General features: G+C 45.6%; 1 protein-coding gene across 2 annotated transcripts in view; it reads left to right on the top strand.

Annotated features, from left to right (window-relative positions):
- LOC8036756 (LIM domain-binding protein 2) overlaps positions 1-18,637 on the top strand; it is a 196,150-nt gene extending 177,513 nt beyond the window's left edge. The window contains exons 7-13 of one of the 2 annotated variants that reach the window (XM_042287379.1): positions 2,447-2,512; positions 6,665-6,799; positions 10,694-10,783; positions 11,056-11,179; positions 11,646-11,696; positions 12,687-12,826; positions 15,345-18,637. In XM_042287379.1, the coding sequence (XP_042143313.1) occupies positions 2,447-2,512; positions 6,665-6,799; positions 10,694-10,783; positions 11,056-11,179; positions 11,646-11,696; positions 12,687-12,826; positions 15,345-15,650 (912 nt within the window). In that variant the 3' untranslated portion in view covers positions 15,651-18,637. The remainder of the gene's footprint in view (positions 1-2,446; positions 2,513-6,664; positions 6,800-10,693; positions 10,784-11,055; positions 11,180-11,645; positions 11,697-12,686; positions 12,827-15,344) is intronic. The other variant, XM_042287380.1, reaches the window with a different exon arrangement.
- Positions 18,638-20,581: the final 1,944 nt, after the last annotated feature.

Here is a 20,581-nt window from a genome sequence, read left to right on the forward strand (position 1 = left end):
ATGCATTTAAATGCGGTAGCTTTATAGGGTGGGTGGTGCTCATAGTTCGGGTGGTCCCTAGGGCAGGATGACCCTTAGTTTTTAGTGCCTTGGGTGGGTAAAGTTTTCAGTTCAGATCGTGCCTTGGGCAGGGTTTTGTATGAAAACAGATTACATCACACCATTGTCTCTCTGTGACGCTGCGTGCGCTTCCCCTCAGGACTGCCCCGATTCAAAGCCTTTGCGCTGAATTTTCTCGCTCACCAAGAAATGGGGAAGCACGTTTTCTGCCCTTTCCTCGTTCCGTGTGCTCTTTCTACATCACCTCCTTTTTATTGCCCTTTCCACCCCTCTGCTCCACACACTTTCTCCCACCACCTGCTTCTGCTCCTCCCGTTCCTGCGTGCTGTGTCAGTAGCTCAGTCAGCAGCGCCCTCGGCTTTAACGATGGTGACTGGGGTATGAGTGGCAATGACGCACGTGGATCTGTGGGTTATGGTGCATGTCACATCTTGGATGCACGGTCTCCATACATGGTGTTTGTAAGTTGTTACCCCAATGAATTAATTCTCCATGTCGGCTGCTGAGGTGTAGAGGTGAAGGTGTTGCAGTCTGACGAGGTAAATTTGGTGCCTATTTGTAGCACTGTATCATTCCAGATTCAGTGGGCCATGCCAAGTTTAGTAGGGAGTCGTGTTGGTGAAATGCTTTTCGACGGTATCAATGCTCACTGTTTATTTTCCATTGAAATATGAATGATGATGATCAGGATGTCAAATCCGTCCTCCTTAGCATCGTTCAATCCATCATGAGCCAGAGGTTTGCAAATTTTGTTGTGAGGACGTCCGTGGCACTGGAACCGCTTACACCGCAGTTACATTGTTGGGATCCTTTTCTTGGGCAGTTTTGTCTTCTCCCCCACGTATGGAACAAACATCAGTCTTTCCGACTTGCCATTGCGAATCTCGCGTGACAATTTAGCTAAAAAATGTTAATTTGGGAGATAATGTAAGCTACTTAATTTTTGTCAATTTTGCAAATTGCCTATGATTTGCAATAAAATAGTCATGCAAACAAATCTTACAAGATGTCAGTATTTTCTAAACGGTGCTAGGACACTATGCTGCATGCATGCACATGCATGCATGAATACATTCGTAGGATCGCTCCCGATTGTGCATAGTTTCTATCATTATTTCTGAAATAAAATAGGCCATTATCTGGATTGCTCCTCTAACTGTCGAACTTAATTTCACCCTTTCACCGACAATTTCTGCCAAAGCGTAACCTGAATTTTATTGCATCTTGATGCTACTCGGAGTCCTCGACTATAGCTGCCACAATCTCGTGTCTATTTGCTAAGGGTAAGGCAAAAGCATACCTGCGGATGGGGTAATCCTGGGACATGGTAGACATTGGCTGTAGTTTGTGCCACTGAGCTGAACCCAAGGGACAGTGTTGGCAAAAAACATTGCAAATTTTAATAACCATAAATGATGTGAAAACTTTGCGGGGGTTAGATTTGTGAAATATCGAGATCCTGAGAGAAAAGTTGTTTGCAGTATGTTTGTGTTTCTCACGGGACCTGCAAGACCACGGTGTTCTACTCTGCTACCAATATTTGCATTAGTGACATTTTTGTATTCTTTTTTACTTTGGGGATCTGGTGTATTGGAACGTTTCACTGCATGTTGTAGAATATTTTTTTTAAAAGACCTAGTACTGTTGCTCTTTGTGTGCTCTTTAAATTGGTGATCTACGCTATTGAGTGTATGCAGTTTTAAACTCTGTTCATTTTTTAAACATGCTTTTTAATTCAGATATTTTAAGTTTGTTTTTCTTAAACTTTCTTAACCAGATTTGTTTAATAGCCGATTTCGGGGTTTTAGGGGTGGTTCGATGGGGCCTCACAGAAATGACCCAGTGCAGAACATTCTCGAAAGCGTGCATCGAAAAGTTTGCACGTGAGGAAGTTGATTTTGCTCTAAACTTGGATGGCACGGAACTGTTTGGTGGGGAGAGCGACCTGTTGCTCAGGTAGGGTCAGACGGAGCTGTGGAAGAGGAGGATCCTCTTCTGCGAGGAGAGGTTGGGCGAGGGGGTGCCTACCTTTAATTGATTGGGTTGCCATGGTGAACTGGCTGTATTGATCCCGTTGCCGGGGCGACCGCTCCACATGTTTAGATTCGTGGGCGCTCCCTCCCGCGATGTATTGATTGAGGGGTCCTCTCCTTCCTTCACCCTGAGGTTTAGGAGGGGGAGGGGAGCGAAACTTTGCCAAAGTATTTGCATACAGAGTTTGGTCAAAGTTGGCCCGGGTATATAGTGCTCGGAGAGCAGGGAGGGGGCTGGCGTTGGCCGGCAGGCTTTCCCTCTCTGTGGCTGGTGCACGGCCGGATCGGAAGCGAGCTTGACCTCGCCGCGAGCACCCTGACTGAGTTCTCGCCCTTTTTCTGTTTGGTTTTAGGGGCTTGGAGGGCAGTACCCAGCAGACCCCTTGAAGGAGCAACTTGCCAAAGACAATGCTGTCATTGTAAGTTTATCATACTGGTCGGAGGTGCATTACATGCTGTTGCAGTTTGGCGTGAGCCATGCAATGTGGCGGGATTGTGTGTTTATTTTGTTTGTTGTGTACTGGCTGTTTTGTGAGCCAACAGGCTCTTTGTATGAATGCATTTTGCTTGGGTGGGTTGGAACCTGTTTGCATGAGTTGTTGGTTGGTGGGTCATGTAGGTACTAATGCGTTAGCATTAGTACCTACATGACAGGGAAAAGCCGATTCCATCCGTTTGCTGCCAAAACGGGAAAGGGAAGCGTGCCATGAGAGAGGAGGAGAGTGGTGAAGGACAAAGTCGAGAGGGAGGCGACGTTGTGGGGCGGAAGCCAATGCATGCGTGGGGAACCGGTGAGCAGCGAAAGCAGCGTCTGGCAGCGGATGTGCTGCTAACCATGCAAGGCAGGGGAACGAGACAGAGGAGCTGAAGCAGCGTCTAGCTCGGCTGGCCGAAATGCGGTGCAAGAGGCAGCGGGCAGACGCGGGTCTGCATGTGACGGGCTGGGGCGAAGTGGGCTCGGCGAACCCGCTTCACCAGAAAAAATTAAAGGAAGATTTAGCATGACCCTTGGGAGATGCCACATGCGTCCCCCTTGGGAAACGCTAATGCTGACCGCTTAACGAGGCCAAAAAGAGGCAGCAAAAAATAGGGGAAGCAAAAGAGAAAGCCAAAACAGAAAAGTGAAGAGGTTAGCGTTAGCGTTTCCGAAGTTTCCGATCCTAATGCGTTCCGCAAGGATCCACCAATGGATCTTCCTTTAAATTTTATAACAAAGTTGTCTCTCTAAAAAAAAGTCATTGCAGAAGTACACAAAAAAAAAAAAATCCATACTGCAGATATAAATACCTCACAGTAACAGAAAAAAAAAAAAAAAATCCCAAATGTTTAACGGCTATCAAATTAGGCCTATACGCTCCTGGACGTAAAACTACTGCATGAGCAGCTGGTTCCTTTTCGTTGTTGCTTGTTCTCAAAATAGAGATGAAAGCTGCCATATCAGTCGCCGACCGATTTTTCGGACCCGACATTTTCCAAATAAGCAAGCGGTCCGAAAAATCGATTTCAGCCAAAATATTAAATTTCTGTGCATATTCCACCGCGTATTGACCACTTTCCACTTTCTCGATGTCAATTTTAAGTTCTCGTGCAACTTCCGCTTTATATTGTTTTTTTTTTTCTCACTTGTTTGTTGATCTGTTTGATCATGGTGCTGCACTTTGTCGGCACCTTTGTGGCACAAACAGCGAAGTTGAAGTTGGCACCACTTGGCACTATCTGGAGACAATGTTTAGTCCGCCAAGCTCGCTTCAATACTTAGCCTATCGGCAAAAAACCTTCGCGCTCAAAGACCACAAGAACGGCAGACGGCCGCTCTTCTCAAAGTCGCACTCGAAAAACACTGACCACGAGAAGAACTGGAAGAGTTGTAAAACTGGACAGACGGTGGCCATGTTGGCTATAGCGGCTGGGCCAGGGCGCACATTGGAGCGATACCAGTGGCACAAATTCGCCCTAATTAGCCGTTCGCTCGTCCCATCGCGCTGCCAGTTGCAATGGCGAGCACCGCATTGAGGCTTCGTCTAAGGAAGCGAACCTCCGCAAAGAAAGGTTGCCTGCATGTCAGGTATCCGGGGTGGAAGAAATAATCCAGGCATAAGAACATTTGTCGACCGCGAAGTGCTTCTCGCAAGTGCAAGACAGCGTCAACTGTAACATCCGCCTCAAGATATTCTTTTTCTTTATGGTTTCGTTCACTCTTCAAAGTTAGAGCTATTCGGATCTAAGATGAGGATGCAGTATTGTTTAAATTGTCTTTTTGCGCACAGCTGTGCTGTCGCATACACCCCTTGAACTCGGGTCAGTGCACTTAGAAACTCAAAATTACCAGCTGCTGGAAGCATGCCGCGCCTGTTCTAATTCATCCAACTGAAGTTAATGACGAGGCATGCACAGCCCGATCGCAACACTGGTTCAAGTTCTATTAAAGAACCAAAACGGGATGTCAACAACACCACTGCTCATCTGTTCCTAGGTAATTTGAGCGGGTCAAAAAAAAAAAAACTTTATACATGTTGCGACATTTTGCTGTGTTTGCGCGCATCTGCTGCTATCGCGAAAGTGGTAGAATCGCAATTCATGTATATGTGTCAGTAACCCACTTATAATTTTATTAATAGAGAGTGATCTCCTGTCGACTTGCATTTGCGTTGTAAAGCGTCACCTTTTCTTCTTTTTTTTTTCGACATGTTTTATGTGATTGCAGAATGATAATTTTGAAAACTGTTGTGGTTGACTACTAATAAGATTTCTGCGTCACTATTTATTTGTTTTGTTTGCTGTTTAGGTAGAATTAAATTTGATATATTTTGAGTCTTTGTGTCGGGAAAGGATAGTCAATATTACTTCACTCTCTCTGCAAGAAAAGTTAATTTAATTTTAAATTTCAGCCCTGAATGTTTAGTTATTGGCCTTTGTGACGTGCCGTGTCCTCGTCCTCTTTATGTTGCTTCCATTTTATACATCTAACATTGCCAACAGACTGGTATTAGTCGACCGCGGAATGTCCTAGGGTCTAATGTTTTTTAGAGTTTCTTGGGAAGTAATTATGCCTGTTGTAGGTTAACTACATCCTTTTAATAATATATCAAAATAATCTAGAGTACAGCCGTCGATTTAAATATCTTTTCAACTATGCGTTCAAGTCACTGTGCAATACGGGCTACAATTATCTGCATCATTTACCCCATGTCAAATTTAAAGTTTAAAAAGTAGTAACTGCATAATCGGGTTTATTTTGTCGACAGCCACTGGGAATCATTGTAGCTATTACATCAGGAGCATCTAACATTGCCAACACGCTCCAATTGGTCGACCCAGGGATGTTCTAGTGTCTACTTTCGAGAGTCCCTTAAAAAGTAATTATACTTGTTGTGGGTAACTACAATAATGTGTAGAAAAACTAGAATACAGCCGTAAATTTCTTTCCAATTATGCGTTCAAGTCGGTATGCAATAGGGGCTACGATTATCTCCGTAATTTTTCCTCAAGTCTATTGCCGCTTACTCACTTTCTCTCGTTAACATCGGGGAACAAAATTGGCGGGTAAGCTAAGTGAGCTTAATTCTCAGCTTTAAAGTTGTTTTCAAAAAGGTAACTGCATATTTGGATTTATTTTGTTTGGCAGCCATGAGGAACCATCATAGCTATTACATTAGGGACTTATCGTAGAACATCAGCGTTGGATTGCGGGCCCCACGCAAGCTCAGTCCACCCTCAAAGTGACTGCTCCCCCAAGCAACTCAAAACTCTTGCATACTTTCATGTGTGATCTACGAAAAGTCCCTATTAACGTGACAAGTAAGCATAGCTGCATTATTGAATCATGTGACAAGATAGAGAAACAATAATTAACCCTCTCCTCTGCACAGCTGGCGATTCATGCTTCTGGTGTTCTTTCTTGAACCACGTGCCAGGAACCAAATAAAACTTTTCGGGAGACAAATGTTTTTCTGTTTAATACGATGCTATGGCGTTTGAGTACCTTTTGCATTCAGTACATTACTTAACGAAGCGCGAGGCCTGTACGACAAGTGCGCCAGCCTACCGCGCCATCTGCTCCTCGTGCTGCTAACAAGTATGGGCGCACCTTGCTAGGGGGAGGAGTGATGCTGCTGCGTATGCGCAGTGAAACTTCAGCTGCACAGCCCTTTTGCGTAGGACGTGGTATTGAGGCTACAGGGCAAAATTAAAATAATCAAAATGGCGGCGACTAAGCTCGCGGTGCTATCTTAGCGGCTGTTTTGGGGCTGTAAACTGATGAAATCACACAAAGTATGTCCGAAATATTGAGCAATAAGCTTTCTAACGTCCGAAATTTCGGTCAGTGTTATACATTAACTCTGTGGGGTAAGTGACGGTTCGGAGGAAACGTGCGAAAATTCGGCGTCCGAAAAATATATCTGTGACTGTAGTTGGAAAGGGCAGCAGCTGGGATAAAGGGGAGAAAATAAATTGCCCAATTTTGGGCCTTAAATAATTCTTGTGAAGCACTCTTTCCTATCCCGTGCTTTGCAAATGCTCCGCTCTTGCGGCTACAGGAAAGTTTGGGCTGTGCCTGATCTCTTGTGCAGGTGTGCACAGAGGGTCGGCTCATTCTGGAGTTCACGTTTGACGACCTCATGCGGATCAAGTCATGGCACTTTGCAACACGCACCCACAGGGAGCTGGTTCCGCGAAGCCTTATTGCCATCCAGGTGAGATACGCGGTACGTTCTTTCAGAAATCTTTTTACCCTAATTCTGTCTGTCTTGTCCTTTTGGCTTCACCATTTATTTCCTCGGCTGGGGGAGCCGGGCTGTGCATGTGGCATTCCGTTTCAGTCTGCAGTGTGCTTGGCATGAATATGGCGAACAGTGCACAACAGACGGGCACTGTAGAAGCAAACAGACAGTACAAGTGCTGACTTATAACTAATATATAGAACACAGAAGAAAGGAAGATGACAATAATCGAGGGGGACATATTCATGGCACGAAAAGCGCATGACACACAACAGAACACAGGAAGAAAGAAAACAATAACCAAAAGGGAATGTGTCCGTAGCACGAGAACCGCATAACTCCCACAAAATTGCCGAGTGCGAACATAATTTTATATATGCGTGTAAAAATGAAGCCTTCTTTCCGGGTAATGCCACAGATGGTTGGCTCACCACCTTGCTACATTTCATAGCTCGGCATGCTTTTTTCAGGCTTCATAAATCTCCTCGAAAAGTTGTTTCTATGAGATCTAGGGTCTTGTGCTGGTGCTACGTTAAAAAGTCATATACAGCAGTATTATTTTTTGTTGCACAATTCCACATTTTTTCGGTCTTCGGCACCTCTGTATTGCAGATAAAAAATATTGTTCAGCACTATATCTTGGGGGGGCTGGGGGTTCATTCTAATCTACTACCAAATCTGGAACATTCTTAACTCCACGTACAGTGCTTATTTGTGGAGCATTTCGCAGATAAGTTTCACCGTCTGATCCACATCTGCAGACTTTGTGCCCACACCCGAACCACATCTGTAATGTTATTAAATTATTGTATCGTCATCTGCATACTTTGTATCCACATCTGACCCAGACTCTGTGCATTCATGTTACATCATAAAATCAAGCATGAATGAAGAAAAAAAAAAATGAAAACCGTTTACAAATCCCTGTAACGCCGAATTGGAGCGCAGCTCTTGAGGAGGAGTAGGGAAGGGTACTGAGGGGGCTCACGTCACCTGCGGGTAGTCACGTGACCCCGGGGGGTCACGTGATCTCGGGGGAGGGGGGGTCACGTGACCTCGGGGGATCATGTGACTTCGGGGGGGGGGGGGGAGGGGGGTCACGTGATCTCGGGGGTGGGGGGGTCACGTGACCTCGGGGGGGGGGGGGGGGGTCACGTGACCCCTCCGGTTACGGCGACGCCGACGCCGACGCCGCTGAGGCTGGAAATGGGCCCCTAAGAGCTGCGCTCTAAAAACTCATCTGGGTTGTACGTTATAAGTAGGATTCCATTTTTTCAGAGTTGTGAAATTCAGACTGTGTTCTTTGGAGCTTATTTTCCGCTGAAAAATCTGTATTTATCGGAATTTATTTTTGTTAAATTCCCAATTATCTGAAATTCAGAGTTTAATTTTACTCTGTTTCTAATTTTTCAAAATTGAAAATAAAAATTAAAAAAAGTCAGGGCATCAACATTCATCAGATCTCGCCTGTATTGAACATTTCTGCAGCTGCATTTGGCATTGGCGCTTTGCCATTGGCAATAACTATCTCGCAACAAATATTGAAAAGAAGTGTTGCCATAATAGGGAGTTTTAGACAAGTGTCGTCGCCACTGCGCATGCGCTGAACGCTAACCACAATTTGTGCTTTGCGTGCACTATTTTAGCGTACACTATTTTTTGGAAATTGCGTGCGTACACAAAGAGTCTTTGCGCTCCTCCAAGGTGGATTTGTAATGAGAAGTTGGCTATAGCCAAGACGAGAAGAGTTTAAAAAAAATGGCAGCTCCCAGGACCATGGTTGCTGCTGCTTTGGCAGCGTCGTGAGCGCAACGTCGGCGGCATCCTCGTGACTGTGATTTTCGGTACGGGGCGATATTGCACTCGGTTTGGAAAACCCAGTAAGGTGGGCAGCAATCACCGGCAACTTGGTGCTTGCGACACACAAACATTTCTCGTCGAAGGTATGGTGTGCGAAGGTCTGTACACGAGACCTCTCCTGGCCAGGCAACACAGGCGGACACGACCGGTCGGCCGCTCGCATCGCATTTTCATGTTTAAACAAATTTAAAATGTTACTCTGGACCATGAAAGCTTGTTTTTTCTCACGTTTCAGCATTTCATGTGGGAAATAAAAATTGTGACTATCTTGGTGGCGTTACAAGCGTGAGATGCTTGAGGTTTTGAAGCGGCGGAGAAATGCTATTCTAAAACTCTCTTGTGTAGCGTGCGCTAACGCAAGCGCTAAATTTAGCGCTAGCGTCTGCTAAAATTGCGTACGTTATTCTAAAACTCCCTAAAACAGTCAACACTTCTAAATAACTAAACTCCTCGACACAGTCGCTAGAAAGCATGGAAGCTTCCGCTGCCCTCTCCCTCCATTGAAATATATGGGTTCATAGCTATCACTGTTATAAGTACACTACCCCTCCTTCCTCTGAGAAGCACACAAATAGTATGGTCCAGACTAGAAACCTAAACAATGGTTTTGGTCGTGACCCAGAGGTACATGATCCGTTGTCCTGAACAGACCCTGACGCGTCATCCTTCCAGAGACACTTCATGTCGCTGGAAAGATAATTGCAGTTATGAGATCGTCCCGGGAGTCTGCGACACTCTGCCCAGAACATGTGCTCAAGAGAAAGGGAATTTTTCTTTGTAACACTCGCTTTATGCAGACGCGTATGATGTTCCAAAGATGAACATTCATGAAAGACAGATTATAGTCTGTGACAAGTTAAGAGCTCAAGGGAAGCTCCTTCCACCCCTTTCTACTGGAGCAAAGCGAATGCTGCAGAGGAGGCAACCTCCTCGCCGGCATTCACTCTGCTAAAGTTGAAAGAGGCGGGAGAAGTTTCCCTTGAGCTCTTTCGCTTGTCATCGACTATAATAACAGTGTGTTTTTATTTAGGTCCAACAATAAAAAAAAGTGGGGAAGAAAATGCGGTCACTCTGGCGCAGTGAAGTACTCGTATATATCTGGCAAGACGAGAATACACCCCTGGGAAAATATCACAATATTTAATAAAGTCAACACCTCCTATTGGTTTCAGTTTTAAACACGAACCCACAACTGCATGCTCTGTTTACATACTTAGCAGCAACTTGGCAGCTGTAGAGAGAGAAAAATCGTGCACACACACGCACACAATGTTTCCTTTGTTGAGGAGGCTTCTACTTTCTTGTGACGTGCGTTTTGGGTTTTCTTTGCCCAAAGAATTCCGCTCTTTTCCTGCCAAATGAGAACACACTATCTTGGGACGATTGATGACCCTGCATTGTATACTTTTTCTAGGCGTAGCATTTTTGGCAAGATAGAATGCTCTAAAGTAACCTTTCGTGAGAATCTGGTCTTTCTTGGCATAAAGAACAATTTTCTTCCCGACTGGCATATGTTTTTTGAGTAATTTGCTCCCGCGAACATTCAATGACGCACTTCATGTATTCTCGCGTATTCACTCTACATCCTGTGATCACACATTTATCGGCTGCTCGGCAAAAATGTACATCCGAACCTGTGGATATCCATACCTGCAGCCCCTGGCATTTGATCTGCAATCTGCCAAATCCGAATCATCCTTATCCGCATCTGCCACTGACTGCGAATGTCCTTGGATGATATGCTGATATGCAAGGCTCTACTTATTTGGCACATATGTTTGTTATGAAGAACCTTCGTCTTAATAATATCCAAAATTCAAACTTGGATGAGAGGAGGCAATGCTGTAGTTAAAAGAAAGCTTGTGTTTGCAAAAGGTAACTGGATGGTAGTCCTGCTCGGAGCAAGTACGGCCGTCTGCGTGGAGCTTTGCTTTTGGCTGTTGCATGTTTGTCTTGGGGACATTTGTTTGGAGCATGGAGACTTTCCTCTTGCACTGTGTGACCTTCGTTGTATTTCAGGCCCAACAGCAAGACCCTGGAATGCTGGAGCAGCTGTCTAAAAACATTACGAGACAAGGGCTGACCAACTCTACATTAAACTACCTCAGGGTAGGTCTCGGTTTTGGTTGGATGACTGTTTTGATAAGGACTGGGCTGAATTAGTAGCTGCTGCACTTGCTGGCAAGTCAGCTGGGGATGCAGCCTCCATGGTCTGAAGTGAAATTGTTTGGGTACCTCGGTAGAAAGCACATACTTTACGAGGGATGGCCCTGAAGTTTTGCTTTCAACTGCAGCAGTTCTTAGGGGCCACGCTTGGCATTGTTGCGTGGCCTGGCTCCTTCGTCAGACTTTCTGACCGGGAACTGGTGTCTTGTTTCCAGCTCTGTGTCATTCTGGAGCCCATGCAGGAGTTGATGTCGCGGCACAAGGCGTACGCACTGAGTCCCCGCGACTGCCTCAAGACTACGCTGTTCCAGAAGTGGCAAAGGATGGTGGCTCCGCCAGGTGAACAATGCCAGCCCTTGACCCTCCTCCCCCTTGGTCCCCACAATGTGCTCAGGAACAGTTCCCTTGGTTCCCAGAGTTCTGTTCAGTTCACAGCCTCCTTTTTAGTTTTGTTTATTTATGGCTCTGTGTTTGGAGAGTTTTTGAGTTCTCTTTGTAGCGTGGTTATGGTAGCTGTCTTTCGTTCCTCATTTTGACTGGGAAGGATTCGGTTGTCGACCGCAGCAGTAGCAACGCGTGTTTAGCGGGAGCAGCCTTTGAATTGTGTGGGGGGGAAGTGCTGTGCCGCGGGCTTGTTTAACTCGCCGACAGAGCCATGCTGCAGCTGACCGGGCAGGATTGGAGCGCCGTTGGGGATATAGGTGTGATATGTGGGTTGGGGACCATTGTTCCTTCTCTGTGGCGTCGGGCAGAGACGGAAGAGCGAGGACAATTCCTTAACAAAATGATTGGTTGACCCTGCCAGGTGTCGCACATCGCGGGGCGCCTAATGACCTAAAATCAGCTCAAGATATAGGTATGTGATTTACACCCTGGGTCAAAATGTGAATTTCTTCTTTTTGGGGACTTGCTGGGGCAAGCGGCATCAGAGCTACTAACACCGCAGAGATGATCACTGGGCATCGGGAAAGACTGGCACTGTCTGGTTTCCTAGTGGGAATCCTAAATTCTGCTCAGCTTCGCTAATGTCCCTTTTCGTTCGCACAGAGGTAACTAAGTGCGCCTCAGTCGTCATTTCACATGTTAAAAAAAATATATGTATTATGAGAGCAATATGTTTAGTTAATGGGAGGGTGTAGAGACCTTAAACATTCATACTGTTACTTTTTCTTCCAATTCCAAATGTTTGATTGTAGTTAGCAAGGGGGCTCATGCTTCACTCCCAGTGTGGCACTACAGCTGAAGGCATAAATTGTCCTCATCAGTTTTGTAACTTTCTCTTGTATAGAAATCAATGCCAACTGGTTTGGCAAGGGCAGGGTAGTGATAGTTTTGGCTCTTTAGGGACAAGTTTGAATCTAAATGCCGAAATAATGCTAGCAGACAAAGCCAGCCAGGGATGCCTTGCAATCAGCTCTCGTTGAATCCTTCCTCTTAGGTGATGGCACTTTTGTTTAAGTTCTTTATTTTTTTTTCTTTGGTTTTGGCTTTTGTGGTTTTGTTTATGGCTTCGTGTTTGGCTTGTGTTGTAGTACCAATTAAGAGGGGGGACTAACTTCGTGGCTGCATGCTGCATTTGTGCTGGTTGCATGCTTTGGCTGGAGGTGGTGGATCATGGCATTACAACATTAGTTTTGTATCATTGTGTAGTGCTATAAAATGTGCCTTCCCATCAGAAGGCATGCAAGTTAACTGAAGCATATCTTTTGTGTTCTTAACACTGTGCCAACTCATGTGGTGGTGGTTGATTGATGCAATTAAAGTAACCGTAAAGCCTTGCTCGATCTGCTTGCCCCGAGCAGTTTGAGTTAGCGGTGTGACCGTTGCTGGCGTTTGCTTTTTTCAGAAACGCAGCGGCCGCCTAGCAAACGGCGAAAGAGGAAATCGTCTGCTGCAAATAATGCTGGCAATGCCAGTAATGCAGGCTCTGGAGGGAAGAAAAAAAACATGTCTCCGGGGCCCCCTAACTTTTCGTTGGCATCACAGGTGGGTGAATGTGCTCATAGATTTTTCACTTATTCAAATCGTGTTCTGGCCTGTTTTGATTTAACCCTTTAAATCAAATTAGCTGCAATGATATTGCTCCAGGTTGGTGAAAAATGTATCTTTTGGGTTGCCAAGACGCCCGCAATATGACGGAGGCTTATTGCAGAGAAGGTGCTGTGGGATTTCGGTTGCACGTTGAACGATTTGCAGGTGGTCGAAATTCATCCCCACTCCTCCACTGGGGTGTGCCAGACGCCCTTCATGGGTTTGGCACATAAAACCCCCAAGTTAGTGTTTATCTTTCGAGTATCTGTTATTTGGCCCACTGACATAGCTGTATTTGATTTTGGGTCGCGCAGCAACTACAAATTCGTATAGCTCTAAAAGATTTTTCGTTGTAAATTCGTTTTGTGACTTCCTTTTCCCAACCAGGCTGTTTAAAAAAAAAATTATTTTTCCTTTGCGTGTATCCTTTAAAAGGTGTCATTATCTTTTTATCGCTGCAAAAACAAAAAAAATTCGGCAGAGACACTTAAAACTGTTTACATGTGGGCGTGCTTTCACATTCCTTCGCGCAGCGCATTCTTACGAGCAGCGCGTCACGTCTTCCTTTTTCACTCGGCGCACCGGAGGTGACATCACGGTCCCCCATTGCGTAGGCGTGGTTAACCAGCCGGTTCCACTGCTTCCGTGACAATGAATCTGCGTTGCTGTGCTTTTCTTTGCGTTTTATTTCTGAGGTGCGTCTGCTTTGAGCTTGAGCGCCGGCTGGCTTCCGTGACGAAGCATCTGATATGACACATTGGGAATTGCGCTTGTAGGTGCCATTGTTTTGCTGCAGATGGTTACAGACAACACCGGCTTTGCTGCATGGGACAGTTCATGCTTTCGCTTTAAAAGCAAAAGCATGAACTGTCCCATGCAGCAAAGCCGGCTTTTAATCGCTCCAACTACCGTAAGATCCCGTAAGGACGCCAACCCAAAATGAAGAGATAAATTGCGAAAAGAAAAAATGGGGTGGGCTATCTTTGGGAATGCGACAGCAAAAAATTTATAAAAAAGGGCGATAAGACACTGGGCTATCCGCTACAAACCACATAAAACTGGAACTGATACTGCGGATTGCGGACACGGCAAATCTGCGTTTTATGCTGCGATAAACGGTTGCGGACGCGGCAGATTTGCTTTACTGTGTTTGTGCGATTCTAACGCGCAGGCAGATTAAGCTTTCAGATATTCAAAAAGTAAATTGTGGCCGATTCTACCATACCTTATAGAACGGATTTTATGAAATGAACGCCAACACAAAAATGAATGCCGTGCACTAGTCTCCAAAGTCAGTTCGACAATGTTTCTTTGCTGTCCACAGAGGGGATCCCTGCTTTCATCGAAGGCGTTTTAAGCATTTTAAGTGCCGCACTTCTTGCGCATGTACGAATGCGCGACTGTCGGCTTTGGGAGGGTCGTTTTCCGAGCACCACTTTGCGAGCTCGTCGGGTCGCTGGGATTGCGAGGCCACACAGTGCTGCTCCGTGGTTATCTTTCCTCGCCAGTGGGACGGCTTGCGTGTAAATAAAGCCTCCTAGTGAAATACTTTTTCCCATCTTAAAATGGCAGGCACAGGTCCGTAGACGCGAGAAATGTCAAAATGGCAAATGTAAACAAATGATCACGATGGCGTTGGCGCTGGCCAACTTATGCCACGTACTGTTTTTCTTTAGTTTTGGTTTTTGGTTTCAATTGTAACACGCATGTAGTTTTTTGGGCGCCGATTTTGGAGAAAAAAAAGTGTGCGTTAGAATCGTGCAAACACTGTGCACAGGTCCACACGGGAACCTGCCACGAACTCCCAAAAACTCGGGAACCTACTACGAACGCGAATGCCACAGGAACAAATATCGCGGACGCAGCAGACTCTCATTTCAAGATGCAATAAACACGCGGTATCAACTTGTACGTCACATGAACCAATATTGCACGCGCAGATCATTGCCAAAGACGCGTGAATCCGCTAGAAACTCCCTTGTCAGACGTACCAGTACCTCAGATTACGCGGTTGATGTGATTCCCGTCGGACATTGCGTGATGTTCAGAATTTTTATGTTTTAGATATTTAGCGAAAAAAACGGGATGGGTCATCTCATGGGGGAGGGCACCCTTACGGGATTTTATGGTAGTTCATTCTACACATTGTAGTGTCCATCTTGCAAAGATGTGTTTTGATAACTTGATAAAGTCGCGCTGTGTCCTTCATTCTGTTTCTGTGTATGAATCCTTGGAAGGTTTCCTGATCTAGCTTTTTCGGAATGTTGTCCACGTGGCATCGCAGGATAGGTGAGAATAGCTGTTAAACCTTCACGCAGCACTTAAGAGAGTTTTAGAGACCATTGTGCAGTGGATGTGGTCGAGCGGGCCCCACAGTAATTGCCAAGCATGGTTGTTTTGATAATTTGCAGAACGGTTTCCTAGAAGTGTTGGTGTCGGTGGGCGCGTTAACCTGTTTTGTTGCCGCCTGCAGGACGTGATGGTGGTGGGTGAGCCGTCGCTCATGGGCGGGGAGTTTGGCGACGAGGACGAGCGGCTCATCACGCGGCTGGAGAACACGCAGTACGATGCCTCTGCCGCTGCGGCCAACGGCCTCGAAGATGGCGACGACTTTGCCGGCAACCCCATGGGTGGCGGTGGACCCCCTCCCGGCTGGCAGGGACCTCCTCCGGGACCCCCCACGGGCAGTGCCCCCGAGCGGAACCCCTCTGCGCCCCCTGCGGGACCCCCCCCGCCCCCAGAGGACAAGAAGACCTCTCCCACCATCAGCAGCCAGTAGCACGGGGGCAACACGCGTACCTGTACTTTGCTTCGGCTCGAGTCCGACTGCCGTCGAAAGCTAGACGCGCGGACGCCCTTCTTTCGCATGCCTGAGAAGAGCTTCGTGACGACTGGCGAATTTTACAGTAATGGGTAAAGAGAGGTTATGCCCGGCGTTGAAAAGCTCAATGACCCCTAAAGCAACATGTAAATAAGTGATTAAAAAGTTTACTCTGACGTAACATAACACGCAGAAAAACTAAAAAAAGAAAAATGTTTCACTATCTCTACAGGTGGCATCCTCGGTGTACACTGACACAAATGACGTAAGAGGCAAGCCAGTCACTATTTATTGCCTATATTCTCCTAAACAACCGATAAGGGGACCACGATTAGAATTGCACATCGATAAGTTACGATGAATGTATCAGGGCTCCCAAAACTTCCTTCGACCCTAATGCTGTTTGTTGTATTGTCAAAGTTGAATGTATGCCTTGTCTAACAGCGATCGACTAGTTCAGTCTCTATGCGTGGCCTTCGCCACACCCCTTTTGCCTTTTGGTCTTATTATGTTATTACCCTCTGTCTGCCTGTTCCGCTAATGCATGTAATGTTGCACCACTTCGCGCTGCACACATACCCCTGCAGACGTCCAGAGCAACAGGGTGTTATTTAAAGTGGTGATTGTAACTGCATATGTTGGCAAGACAGGTCGACAAACAAGAAGAATGCAAAGGGGACATGGCAAAGGTCGCGCACACTTTGCGGAAAAAGAGCGACTAGTGTATCGATGTGGCATACGTTTGACTTGAGCAATGCGGTGACCTTGGCATGGGAACAGTGCTAGTGCATAATGACATTTTTGGAGTCCTGGTATAGACTCGCGCACTGTTTACAAACAAGCCCTGATTTGCCTGCACCAGGTGGGGCAGCATGCTCAGAAACCAGATGCGCAGTGCAAACAGCAGCCTCACTGCAGTGGCACGACGTCTGAGAGTTGAGTTCGTGTATATTCGTCGCGACTCATCGATCCCCCAATGGGACGTTTACAAGGACATATGATAGTGACAGGCTGGCTGGCCTCTTGCCCAACTCCTGTCGGGGCTGTCGGGGCAACTTCTTTGTGTGTTATAGGAAGTCTGCGTAAACTTCTTTAATCATTGACTTTGGAACATTTTTGCGTGTAAATATGTGGGTATGGGACGAGACCAATTGCAGTATTATTTGGGGAAAACAGATGGGAGTTACCATCCTACCTCTGCGGTCTCTCTAGTAGAGGTGGCGGTTATCAAGCCACCTTTAGAAGGGGGAGAGGGGGTTGGGGGCAGTTCATCCCCTCCAAATAGACCCCAGGGTCTTGACTCCCCTCCGCACCATTCAATGACCTAGCTGGGAGTGCGTGCCCGTGAAACACGATGTGACAGATTTCCGACTGTTTGGCTCATCCTGCTCGTAGCTTTGACTGCAGTCAGACTTCAGGTGGAACAAAGTATAGGTACCTCCCCCCACCACCCTTGATCCCTAGGCCCCCCACCCTCTTGTAGGCAGCGGGGGCCAAGGCAACATCTTGTGCATCCATACACAACCATTGATTCATGGAGGGGAGGGGGCAGGGGAGGGGTTGCCTTTGTTTGTCCACCACCCTCTCCTCCTATGTTTAATTCATCTTCCTCATCTCTGTGCTCATTGCTGCTCTTTGCCCCCTTCTCCCCCAGCTTCGATTTTTTTGGGCACTTCCTTTTCCTTTGCATACTGAAGAAAAGGACTGCGCCAAGCATCTTCATGGTGGCGTTAGAAACCGTTAGCCTAGGGAACAGTGTGGTGTGTTCTGGCTAAGTCTGGAACATGCAGGTGTCAGATTGCTTTAATTTTTTTTTTACATAGTTTTATGACTTGTCTTTCTGGATATGTCCTTGTTCATTCTTTCCAACATCTAGGCACTGCATTTTTGCGTGAGGTTTTTTTTTAAAATTGTTTAATGTCTTGCATTGTGACAATACCGAAGTGTTGTCTAGGGAGGATTCTTTTTATTTTTTTTTTTCCCAGCAGCTGGACTTGTTTGCATCTTGGCTCCTGCATGTGCAGTTGTTGGTGTCTGCATTGAATGGAGGGGCCAAGGCAGCCACTGAAAAAGGTGTCGCAGGACCGTGCAATAGGTGGCAAGTGTGTGTTGCATTGATTGCTATTTTGTAATTTATTTTTGCATTTGCCCAGCCCATTTGTGGCAGGTTTTGCTTTATTTTTCTTATGGGGCATTGGAGGGTAATTTTTTTTCTAGCAGGCACTATGTTTGCTTCTGAGCCACTTATTTCTATGCTAGCATGCACTTTCATGTGGCCTGGGTATATGATAGCATGTTTTTTTGTGTGTTAATGAAGTTTGTGGGACAACTAAATCAAACTAGGACTCTTGCTCCGGTTGTAAATTGATTGACTGGTGCATTCTTGTGTATTTCTCTGTAAATCTTTAAAAAGGATTGTAGAATGTAAAGAATTGTTTTGTTCTAGGTTTTTATTTTAGACTATACATTGTCACTCATGCCATTTTCTTGGAATTGGTTATGCACATTAGCTGCATGGCTTATGGCACAATTTCTACAAAGCCAGCACATTCTTGTGTTTTGTGTCTAATGTTTTTGGGGGATTCTTTTTACTTGTTGAAAAGTGTAAAAGAATCTTAGAACTTCATGGTGTATTATTTAAGAGTATTATGTTGTGAGGTTAAGAAGTTGCATTTACATATTTTCATTTTGCTGAATGCTAAAGGTAATTTTGTTGGACAGGTACAACAGTGATTTATGATGTACATGCTGTATGAGGGCATTTGGAAGCCAGTCTAAAAATTGGGGGAATGTCATCATATACACCACTTATGTTTCTAGGGAAAAATTGAAACATTTCAAAGTGTTTGTCGCAGGCCATTTATCATTCTACTCTGTAACTTGTGCATTTAAGAGATTCAAAATAAATTGGGCAAAGGACCTTTCACCTTTGTTACATCACCATATTCTATTTATGCAGTTATTGTACAACTCTGATCTGTTTAGGGTTGTTTTCCCTATGCTTTTTGCATGCTGTTTTGCCAGGTTGAATGGCATCCTGAAAAGAATGCTTCAATTCTGTAGTCGGTGACAGGTTGAATGAAGTGGATGCTCCTCCCACCTCTCTCCGCCGAAGCAGAGTGACGCTGGAGAGGTCCAGCGTTTGCTCGGCTAAAGTCGAAAAAGGTTGGAGGAGCTTGCACTAGTCTTCACCTACTCTAGCTTCTGGAACTCTAGTCCTGAATGGGGAGCATATTCACAACATATTCTCGCGATATTGAAAGTTCACATTAAAACTTTGGTTTGGGCTAGTTGGTCCATGGTAGGTATAAGGTTTAAAACTGCAAACAGACAGGGACGATAGAAAATAACACAAAGTCCCTGTCGTTCGTGTTATTTTCTATTGTCCCTGTCTGTTTGCGCTTTTAAACCTTATACCTTGAAAGTTCACATGTGCACAGACAAACTGTACATGAAATAATACTCTGCCTTCACAAGGCCTAGATTTGAGGTCATGTTGTGTTGAGTACATGCAATAGAACTGACCACATGAGCTATCTGGATGCAGCAAGAGGCAGTGTTTGGCAATGTAGTACATCCTGTACAAAGTATGGATTACAATTCATCCACAACAAGAAATTTTGCCACAATGTTTTTGCTTCTCTATTTCTTCATTTTATGGTGCTTGCTGTGGAATTCAAAACACTTTGGACATGACAAACCACGGTTTGTGGTAGAATTCCTGCAGCTTGAAGCTTGTGGCACTAGTTGCATGCTGATCATGCATGTCAAATGCCCCTAGGAGCCAATCTTTTTTGACAGGAAAGTAAATATACTTGGCACTTCAGGGACGCCTTGGCTGGGAGTTATATTCGTTTGAGCAAACAATGCGCAGTGGATGCGATGTCGGCTGGCTCAACAGAACGCCAAAGGAAATGACTTGCCACAATAGACCTATTGCTAAATACCCAAGTGTCAAGAAGCATGCAGGGAACGTAGTTACACGCGCTGCACATGCTGGTGTTGGCAGTTGCATTTTTTTAAAGCAAAAATCTAAAATTGCAGTTCGCACGTGCGTTTTCAAGCGCCTTTTTGTTGCGATTTCAAAATATTTAATACAGGTAAGGCGAGCGAGTACAGCGCATGTAACTACGTTCCTTGCATGCTTCTTGATGTTTGGATAATTTAGCAATAGGTCTAACGACAGTGAATAGTAGCAGTCCATCCCAACAGCTTGGTGCACATGGGGCTTCCTGCTTGGCATTTTGATTGCTCAAGTCAAAACTTTTAGTTTGGTGCAGGACAGTCTCCTCCGTAGCTTTTATGCTGTAAAGCCGTAAATAATTGAACTCTGTTGCTGCACTAACGTCTGGAAATTGGGAAGAAATTGAAGGGAAAATTTGTGCTTCATTGACATGTTCAAGGTTCCCCGATTGGTTTGAGCAAGAGTTGTGACTGCAGTAGAAAGGTCCCTACCATTTCACTACTTTGACTTGCAGCTTCTGTACCATAGAAGTCCAAGGAATATACCCCGGTTTTACCAATGGCTCGCAGCTGTATCATGTCTTAAGACGCCCATTGCAGGGGAGGGAGATTTTATAGTGCAGTGTGCTTCAGGCTGTATCTGCATGCGTTGCGGCTTGACAGTTTTCTTTCATTGAACAGGTGTTCGTTTAACTACGTGGGAGAAAGAAAAGCAGATCCACGTGTTGATTCATATTTGCATACCGGTCACAAGGCATGCCCTAAAGTTTTAGTATATGGCGTGTGCTAAACTGAGGCACTTTAAAAACCACCGCTTTGAAGATTGCCCACAAGCGGTAACCCACGGTAACCGGACAAAAGCTCACCTCATTTTTTTTTTTTTTTTGCTTCCCCGGGCGAGCTGGTATAAAGTGCGGACGCGATGG

Source organism: Ixodes scapularis, unplaced genomic scaffold (assembly GCF_016920785.2).
Source record: "Ixodes scapularis isolate PalLabHiFi unplaced genomic scaffold, ASM1692078v2 PGA_scaffold9__187_contigs__length_104089568, whole genome shotgun sequence".
NCBI classification, from domain to species: Eukaryota; Metazoa; Arthropoda; class Arachnida; order Ixodida; family Ixodidae; genus Ixodes; species Ixodes scapularis.